At 48.4% G+C, this 10,000-nt stretch overlaps 1 protein-coding gene across 1 annotated transcript in view; it reads left to right on the forward strand.

The window, feature by feature from the left end:
* LOC115120925 (mitogen-activated protein kinase kinase kinase kinase 5-like) overlaps positions 1-10,000 on the forward strand; it is a 153,738-nt gene that overhangs the window by 40,110 nt on the left and 103,628 nt on the right. The window contains exons 5-7 of the mRNA XM_065025910.1: positions 2,206-2,270; positions 5,330-5,385; positions 8,193-8,240. Of these exons, the coding sequence (XP_064881982.1) occupies positions 2,206-2,270; positions 5,330-5,385; positions 8,193-8,240 (169 nt within the window). The remainder of the gene's footprint in view (positions 1-2,205; positions 2,271-5,329; positions 5,386-8,192; positions 8,241-10,000) is intronic.

Consider the following 10,000-nt stretch of genomic DNA (forward strand, 5'->3'; position numbering starts at 1 on the left):
AGTCTTCAGTACAGTCAGATCTGAGAGGTTTACTGTGCTACTCTTTAATAATGTAGTCTTCAGTACAGTCAGATCTGAGAGGTTTACTGTGCTACTCTTTAATAATGTAGCCTTCAGTACAGTCAGATCTGAGAGGTTTACTGTGCTACTCTTTAATAATGTAGTCTTCAGTACAGTCAGATCTGAGAGGTTTACTGTACTACTCTTTAATAATGTAGTCTTCAGTACAGTCAGATCTGAGAGGTTTACTGTAATAGGAAAGGGAAAGGTGAGATACCTAGTCAGTTGTACAACTGAAATGTGTCTTTCACATTGAACCCCCAACCCCTCTGAATCAGAGAGGTGCGGGACGCTGCCTTAATCGACATCCGTACCTCTCCGTCCTACATCGCATCTGACAAATATCTTTGGGATGACTTGCGGATTGAATCGCTCTAGCAGCTATGTTTCCCTGGCAGTTATTTACCTGGCAGTTATCTATTTCTCATAGTTGGCATCATCAGAGAAAATCTGATGTAGGGCCCTATAAAATGCACGTTGCTGAGAACGCGGACGGAATTAAGAAATCCAGACATTAAAATGGAATTCAACAATATATTTTTTAAAAATGTATTGAATTTAGTAGGAAATGCATAAATATATCCAAGATTATCAGAAGACATGAACAAAATGCATCAGCTATTCGTCTTTTCATTCAACTTTCTGAAGAGGCAACATCACAGGAATGTCCGTCTGTGTGTTTGTCTACCGCTTTGTGTAGCTGTTAGCCATGATGCTAATGTAATGAAATCAGTCAATGAAATGTTAACTACAAAATAGCCTTTGCCTACCTGGCGGAATGATATCATGATTTTTTTTTGCATCAATCCGGTGGCCATTTTGTTTTGCAATCACATGAACGCTACAGAAACATCGTTAACCAGACAACGGTCTCTGGCTGGTGTGCAGTTGAATACACCCAAGAATAAATAAATACATATTTTTCCCAAACCTCAAGGGTGGTCTCCTGTTTTAATTTTTAAAGCATTGTTGTGGACTTGGAACATTCAATTTTGTTTTTGTTTTTCAAAAATTGTGATTTTGAGAGCGAAAACCTGGAAAAACTAAACGGAGAAAACAGAATTTGGGAAGATAATTATTTTTTATTTTTTTATACTGCCCTAATATTGTTCTTGGTCTTTTGTGTCTACGTCATGTTCTGCCAACTATTTAGCTGTGTATATTGTAAACTCTGGGGTTATTCCCTAGGAACCAAACAGAGGCAAACAGACTGAAACGGAGAAGGACCTACCTGAACTTTTCAAATAAGACACGCTGGTTTTCATTGCAACACGTTTTGCACTAATGAATACACCCCTAGTCTGTTTTACTGCGCCTAATTGTCCCCTGTGCGCCTAACTGTCCCCTGTGCGCCTAACTGTCCCCTGTGCGCCTAACTGTCCCCTGTGCGCCTAACTGTCCCCTGTGCGCCTAACTGTCCCCTGTGCGCCTAACTGTCCCCTGTGCGCTAACTGTCCCCTGTGCTCCCTAACTTCCCCTGTGTCCCTGTCCCTGTGCTCCTAACTGTCCCCTGTGCTCCTAACTGTCCCCTGTGCTCCTAACTGTCCCCTGTGCGCCTAACTGTCCCCTGTGCGCCTAACTGTCCCCTGTGCGCCTAACTGTCCCCTGTGCGCCTAACTGTCCCCTGTGCGCCTAACTGTCCCCTGTGCGCCTAACTGTCCCCTGTGCGCCTAACTGTCCCCTGTGCTCCTAACTGTCCCCTGTGCTCCTAACTGTCCCCTGTGCTCCTAACTGTCCCCTGTGCTCCTAACTGTCCCCTGTGCTCCTAACTGTCCCCTGTGCTCCTAACTGTCCCCTGTGCTCCTAACTGTCCCCTGTGCTCCTAACTGTCCCATGTGCTCCTAACTTAACTGTCCCCTGTGCTCCTAACTTAACTGTCCCCTGTGCTCCTAACTTAACTGTCCCCTGTGCGCCTAACTTAACTGTCCCCTGTGCGCCTAACTTAACTGTCCCCTGTGCGCCTAACGGTCCCCTGTGCCCCTAACGGTCCCCTGTGCCCCTAACTGTCCCCTCTGTCCCTAACGATCCCCTGTGCCCCTAACGGTCCCCTGTGCCCCTAACGGTCCCCTGTGCCCCTAACGGTCCCCCCCCTGTGCCCCTAACGGTCCCCTGTGCCCCTAACTGTCTTGTCCCTCCCTGGATCAGCCGCGACAAGCTGTGGATCTGTATGGAGTACTGTGGGGGAGGATCTCTACAGGACATATATCATGGTGTGTTACTGTCTCCTGTCTCCTCTGTCTCCTCTCTCTCTGTCTCCTCTCTCTCTGTCTCCTCTCTCCTCTCTCTCTCTCTGTCTCCTCTCTCTCTCTGTCTCCTCTCTCTCCTCTCTGTCTCTCTCTCTCTCTGTCTCCTCTCTGTCTCCTCTCTCTCTCTCTCCTCTCTCCGTCTCCTCTCTCTCTTTCTCCTCTCTCTGTCTCCTCTGTCTCTGTCTCCTCTCTCTCTGTCTCCTCTGTCTCTCTCCTCTCCTCTCTGTCTCCTCTCTCTCTGTCTCCTCTCTCTCTCTGTCTCCTCTCTGTCTCCTCTCTGTGTCCTCTCTCTCTCTTTCTCCTCTCTCTCTGTCTCCTCTCCTCTCTGTGTCTCTCTCTGTCTCTCTCTCTGTCTCCTCTCTCTCTGTCTCCTCTCTCTCTGTCTCCTGTCTCCTCTGTCTCCTCTCTCTCTGTCTCCTCTCTCTCTGTCTCCTCTGTCTCTCTCTCTGTCTCCTCTCTCTCTCTGTCTCCTCTCTGTCTCCTCTCTGTGTCCTCTCTCTCTCTTTCTCTCTCTCTCTGTCTCCTCTCTCTCTGTCTCCTCTCTCTCTGTCTCCTCTCTCTCTGTCTCCTCTCTCTCTGTCTCCTCTCTCTGTCTCCTCTCTCTCTGTCTCCTCTCTCTCTGTCTCTCTCTGTCTCCTCTCTCTCTCTCTCTCCTCTCTCCGTCTCCTCTCTCTCTTCTCTCTCTCTCTGTCTCCTCTGTCTCTGTCTCCTCTCTCTCTGTCTCCTCTGTCTCTCTCCTCTCTTCTCTCCTGTCTCCTCTCTCTCTCTCTGTCTCCTCTGTCTCTCTCTGTCTCTCTCTCTCCTCTCTCTCTCTCTCTCTCTCTCCTCTCTCTCTGTCTCTCTCTCTCTCTGTCTCTCTCTCTGTCTCCCTCTCTCTCTGTCTCCTGTCTCCTCTGTCTCTCTGTCTCCTCTCTCTCTCTGTCTCTCTCTGTCTCTCTCTCTCTGTCTCCTCTCTCTCTGTCTCTCTCTGTCTCCTCTCTCTCTGTCTCTCTCTCTGTCTCCTCTCTCTCTCTCTCTTTCTCTCTCTCTGTCTCCTCTCTCTCTGTCTCTCTCTCTCTGTCTCCTCTGTCTCTCTCCTCTCTCTCTCTCTCTCTCTCTCCTCTCTCTCTGTCTCCTCTCTCTGTCTCCTCTCTCTCTCTCTCCTCTCTGTCTCCTCTCTGTCTCCTCTCTCTCTCTCTCTGTCTCCTCTCCTCTGTCTCTCTGTCTCCTCTCTCTCTGTCTCCTCTCTCTCTGTCTCCCTCTCTCTGTCTCCTCTCTCTGTGTCTCTCTGTCTCCTCTCTGTCTCCTCTCTCTCTGTCTCTCTCTGTCTCCTCTCTCTCTGTCTCCTCTCTCTCTCTCTCTCTCTCTCTCTCTCTGTCTCTCTCTCTCTCTCTCTCTCTCTCTCTCTCTCTCCTCTCTCTCTGTCTCCTCTCTCTCTCTCCTCTGTCTCCTCTCTCTCTGTCTCCTCTCTCTCTCCTCTCTCTCTGTCTCTCTCTCTCTCTCTCTCTCTGTCTCCTCTCTCTCTCCTCTCTCTCTCTGTCTCCTCTCTCCTCTCTCTCCTCTCTCTCTGTCTCCCTCTGTCTCCTCTCTCTCTGTCTCCTCTCTCTCTGTCTCCTCTCTCTCTGTCTCCGTCTCTTCTCTCTCGCATATCATCACAGTTATACCGTCAAATTATATGCTGATTTATTACTTATAAATTCTGGTTTATTTATTTATGATTTAAATGTTTCATCTCTCCCCGTATGGTATGATCACACTGTTACAGTGTAGAGGTGGCAGGTAGCCTAGTGGTTAGAGTGTAGAGGCGGCAGGTAGCCTAGTGGTTAGAGCGTAGAGGCGGCAGGTAGCCTAGTGGCTAGAGCGTAGAGGCGGCAGGGTAGCCTAGTGGCTAGAGCGTAGAGGCGGCAGGGTAGCCTAGTGGCTAGAGCGTAGAGGCGGCAGGGTAGCCTAGTGGCTAGAGCGTGGAGGCGGCAGGGTAGCCTAGTGGCTAGAGCGTGGAGGCGGCAGGGTAGCCTAGTGGCTAGAGCGTGGAGGCGGCAGGGTAGCCTAGTGGCTAGAGCGTGGAGGCGGCAGGGTAGCCTAGTGGCTAGAGCGTGGAGGCGGCAGGGTAGCCTAGTGGCTAGAGCGTGGAGGCGGCAGGGTAGCCTAGTGGCTAGAGCGTGGAGGCGGCAGGGTAGCCTAGTGGCTAGAGCGTGGAGGCGGCAGGGCAGCCCAGTGGCTAGAGCGTGGAGCGGCAGGGTAGCCAGTGGCTGGAGGCGGCAGGGTAGCCTAGTGGCTAGAGCGTAGGAGGCGGCAGGGTAGCCTAGTGGCTAGAGCGTAGGAGGCGGCAGGGTAGCCTAGTGGCTAGAGCGTAGGAGGCGGCAGGGTAGCCTAGTGGCTAGAGCGTAGGAGGCGGCAGGGTAGCCTAGTGGCTAGAGCGTAGGGGTCGGCAGGGTAGCCTAGTGGCTAGAGCGTAGGGGTCGGCAGGGTAGCCTAGTGGCTAGAGCGTAGGGGTCGGCAGGGTAGCCTAGTGGCTAGAGCGTAGGGGTCGGCAGGGTAGCCTGAGTGGCTAGAGCGTAGGGTCGGCAGGGTAGCCTAGTGGCTAGAGCGTAGGGGTCGGCAGGGTAGCCCAGTGGCTAGAGCGTAGGGGTCGGCAGGGTAGCCAGTGGCTAGAGCGTAGGGGTCGGCAGGGTAGCCCAGTGGCCAGAGCGTAGGGGTCGGGGCAGGGCAGCCTAGTGGCTAGAGCGTAGGGGTCGGCAGGGTAGCCTAGTGGCTAGAGCGTAGGGGTCGGCAGGGTAGCCTAGTGGCTAGAGCGTAGGGGTCGGCAGGGTAGCCTAGTGGCTAGAGCGTAGGGGTCGGCAGGGTAGCCTAGTGGCTAGAGCGTAGGGGTCGGCAGGGTAGCCTAGTGGCTAGAGCGTAGGAGGTGGCAGGGTAGCCTAGTGGTCAGAGATTACAGATTACAGACATAATCCTATTTTACCCTTATTATATATATATATATTAAACTATACAAATGGCCTTTAGGGCGGCATAACCATCATGTTTGTCTGTTTTTAATTTGTCAGTGACGGGTCCCCTATCAGAGCTGCAGATAGCCTACGTCTGCAGAGAGACCATACAGGTAATTACACTTAGGTACAGGTTTCCTTGACACAGATTCTGCCTACTCCTGGGGCATTCCCGGAGCAGGAGTACTGATTTTAGGACCAGAGTTGTACCTTTCACGTCACAGTGAATGAGGTTACATGCATAGGCAGGCCCTGATCCTAGATCAGCAATCCTAGTCAGAGACGATTGATACGTACAACAAGATATATAACTTTCGTTGTACAGAAATACAGCTGGTATGTTGCAGTTTGCATCGTATGATACATTTCTGTATTTTCAAAGTTCAATATCTTGAAAACATGATTGCTGACATGCAACAAAAATTGGGATTATATCAACAATGGACTAATGTCCTTAAAGTTCAGAGCTGTGTTGGAGTACCCATACTGTATACTACATACTATTAGTTAATTTTAGTATACTGTAAACGAAAAGTATCCTTTCAGTTGAGCGTACTAGTGCTTCCTGTCTAACCGGAAATTGATGCTGTTGCTATGCAACCTCTTGCTAGCTTGTTAGCATAGCTAACAAATTACTAGCTAGACATCTTACGACTTCATCAACAATGTATATTGAGAACGCACAACGACTATACCATTTAGCTAACTAAGAATGCCATGAATGATCCAAGTCAATACACATTGGGTAGTTAAATAGCAGATAGTTAATATACTGGCAAGGTCACTGTGTTAGTAGCCAACTAACGTTAGTTAAGTAGCTAGCTAAAGTTAGTTAAGTAGCCAGCTGACGTTAGTTAAGTAGCCAGCTGACGTTAGTTAAGTAGCCAGCTAACGTTAGTTAAGTAGCCAGCTAACGTTAGTTAAGTAGCCAGCTAACGTTAGTTATGTAGCCAGCTAACGTTAGTTATGTAGCCAGCTAACGTTAGTTATGTAGCCAGCTAATTGGGCTAACCATTATGGGCTAACCACTGGGATAACATGACTCTCTCTGTCTTTGTGTTCACAGGGTTTGGGATAACATGGCTCTCTCTGTCTTTGTGTTCACAGGGTTTGGGATAACATGGCTCTCTCTGTCTTTGTGTTCACAGGGTTTGGGATAACATGGCTCTCTCTGTCTTTGTGTTCACAGGGTCTGGGATAACATGACTCTCTCTGTCTTTGTGTTCACAGGGTTTGGGATAACATGGCTCTCTCTGTCTTTGTGTTTTGTAACATGGCTCTCTCTGTCTTTGTGTTCACAGGGTTTGGGATAACATGGCTCTCTCTGTCTTTGTGTTCACAGGGTTTGGGATAACATGGCTCTCTCTGTCTTTGTGTTCACAGGGTCTGGGATAACATGGCTCTGTCTTTGTGTTCACAGGGTTTGGGATAACATGGCTCTCTCTGTCTTTGTGTTCACAGGGTCTGGGATAACATGGCTCTCTCTGTCTTTGTGTTCACAGGGTCTGGGATAACATGACTCTCTCTGTCTTTGTGTTCACAGGGTCTGGGATAACATGGCTCTGTCTGTCTTTGTGTTCACAGGGTTTGGGATAACATGGCTCTGTCTGTCTTTGTGTTCACAGGGTCTGGGATAACATGGCTCTCTCTGTCTTTGTGTTCACAGGGTTTGGGATAACATGGCTCTCTCTGTCTTTGTGTTCACAGGGTTTGGGATAACATGGCTCTGTCTGTCTTTGTGTTCACAGGGTTTGGGATAACATGGCTCTGTCTGTCTTTGTGTTCACAGGGTCTGGGATAACATGGCTCTCTCTGTCTTTGTGTTCACAGGGTTTGGGATAACATGGCTCTCTCTGTCTTTGTGTTCACAGGGTTTGGGATAACATGACTCTCTCTGTCTTTGTGTTCACAGGGTTTGGGATAACATGGCTCTCTCTGTCTTTGTGTTCACAGGGTTTGGGATAACATGGCTCTCTCTGTCTTTGTGTTCACAGGGTTTGGGATAACATGGCTCTCTGTCTTTGTGTTCACAGGGTCTGGGATAACATGGGAATCTAGGATAGGATGTAAAAGACTTAGATGCACTATTGTAAAGTGGCTGTTCCACTGGATGACATAAGGTGAACGCACCGATTTGTAAGTCGCTCTGGATAAGAGCGTCTGCTAAATCTTAAATGTAAATGTTTGTGTTCACAGGGTTTGGGATAACATGGCTCTCTCTGTCTTTGTGTTCACAGGGTCTGGGATAACATGGCTCTCTCTGTCTTTGTGTTCACAAGGTTTGGGATAACATGGCTCTCTCTGTCTTTGTGTTCACAGGGTCTGGGATAACATGGCTCTCTCTGTCTTTGTGTTCACAGGGTTTGGGATAACATGGCTCTCTCTGTCTTTGTGTTCACAGGATTTGGGATAACACTCTCTGTAAAGGGTGTTGGGATAACATGGCTCTGTCTGTCTTTGTGTTCACAGGGTCTGGGATAACATGGCTCTCTCTGTCTTTGTGTTCACAGGGTTTGGGATAACATGGCTCTCTCTGTCTTTGTGTTCACAGGGTTTGGGATAACATGGCTCTCTCTGTCTTTGTGTTCACAGGGTTTGGGATAACATGGCTCTCTCTGTCTTTGTGTTCACAGGGTTTGGGATAACATGGCTCTCTCTGTCTTTGTGTTCACAGGGTTTGGGATAACATGGCTCTCTCTGTCTTTGTGTTCACAGGGTTTGGGATAACATGGCTCTCTCTGTCTTTGTGTTCACAGGGTCTGGGATAACATGGCTCTCTCTGTCTTTGTGTTCACAGGGTTTGGGATAACATGGCTCTCTCTGTCTTTGTGTTCACAGGGTTTGGGATAACATGGCTCTCTCTGTCTTTGTGTTCACAGGGTCTGGGATAACATAGCTCTCTCTGTCTTTGTGTTCACAGGGTTTGGGATATCTACACTCCAAGGGGAAAATGCACCGTGACATCAAGGTATAAAGCCCCTATGTGGAGGACATAATGATGTCATAATACCCAGAAAACCTAGCAGTCAACCAGTGAAATAAATGGTTCCAATCGTTTTCCCCCATAAGGGACTTTAATAAAAACACTTTTAAAAATAAATAAATAAGGGCTGTGTTTAGTGTAGGCTTACTCTGGCGTGACGCTTTGACAGCTGTGGAAATCTCTCTAGGACAAGGTGACTTTTTATCAATATATTCATCTCCATTTATTCTTAGATTAAAAAAAATAAAAAATGCTAATTAGCATCAAAGTAGACATCATGAAAAACTACAAATCCCGGCATGCTCCTACAACGTCATCTCTAGCTGACACCGTTGCTAACAGGTATTGTGTCAATTAGATAGTTAATCCAGAGATTCTTACCTTTGCCTCGATTCGGCAGTCTCTCATCCAGACCATCATGGCATTTGTAGTTCTTTATGATAGCCACATTAGCAACTAATTAGCATTTCATTTTGGGGGAGGGTAAATACATTGATAAAAGTCACCTTGCCCTAGAGAGATTTACACGGTTGTCAGAACGAGAGTAAGCCTCCACGAAACACAAACCCTCATATGCAGCCTTTCTAAAAACCCTACGGAAAAAAATGAATGGTGGGAAAAAAAACAATTGCAACCATTTCCTTGTTTGACCACTAGGTTTTATGGGTATTATGACTCATACTGTGGTACTCTATAGTACCATACACACACTCTCGCTCTCTCCTTTTACACCGTCTCACTGCATGAACCCTTGCAACAAAGAAACTGTTGTTTTTGTTTTGTTTTTGGGGGGGGGGGTATACCACCTAATTGAAAGATCGTGTCATCACACTTTTTTTTTCTTTCAATTGTACAATTTTTTTTTTCATACTTTTCATAATTATTTATGAAGTCTATCCATTTTCTTTCTTTTTTCCCCGCAAATATATGGTTCTTCATCTATATGATTCATAGGCTAAATGCTGATGGGGCTGTCAGAGAGGCTAAATGCTGATGGGGCTGTCAGAGAGGCTAAATGCTGATGGGGCTGTCAGAGGCTAAATGCTGATGGGGCTGTCAGAGAGGCTAAATGCTGATGGGACTGTCAGAGAGGCTAAATGCTGTCAGAGAGGCTAAATGCTGTCAGAGAGGCTAAATGCTGTCAGAGAGGCTAAATGCTGTCAGAGAGGCTAAATGCTGTCAGAGAGGCTAAATGCCGACGGGGCTGTCGGAGAGGCTCAATGCTGACTGGGCTGTCGGATAGGCTAAATGCTGACGGGGCTGTCAGAGAGGCTAAATGCCGACGGGGCTGTCAGAGAGGCTAAATGCCGACGGGGCTGTCAGAGAGGCTAAATGCCGACGGGGCTGTCAGAGAGGATAAATGCCGACGGGGCTGTCAGAGAGGATAAATGCCGACGGGGCTGTCAGAGAGGCTAAATGCCGACGGGGCTGTCAGAGAGGCTAAATGCCGACGGGGCTGTCAGAGAGGCTAAATGCTGTTGGAGAGGATAAATGCCGACGGGGCTGTCAGAGAGGCTAAATGCCGACGGGGCTGTCAGAGAGGCTAAATGCCGACGGGGCTGTCAGAGAGGCTAAATGCTGTTGGAGAGGCTAAATGCCGACGGGGCTGCCGGAGAGGTTCAATGTAAAACACAGGCAACAATATTACCCCTGCACTTTGTTTGTGTTGACGCAGGAGGAGAGGCTGGATGGCTTGCTGGGGGTGTGTAGTGTACCGCGGATGCACGTGACTGAACCCAGTTCAA

This window comes from Oncorhynchus nerka, linkage group LG12, assembly GCF_034236695.1.
Source record: "Oncorhynchus nerka isolate Pitt River linkage group LG12, Oner_Uvic_2.0, whole genome shotgun sequence".
Classification (NCBI taxonomy): Eukaryota; Metazoa; Chordata; class Actinopteri; order Salmoniformes; family Salmonidae; genus Oncorhynchus; species Oncorhynchus nerka.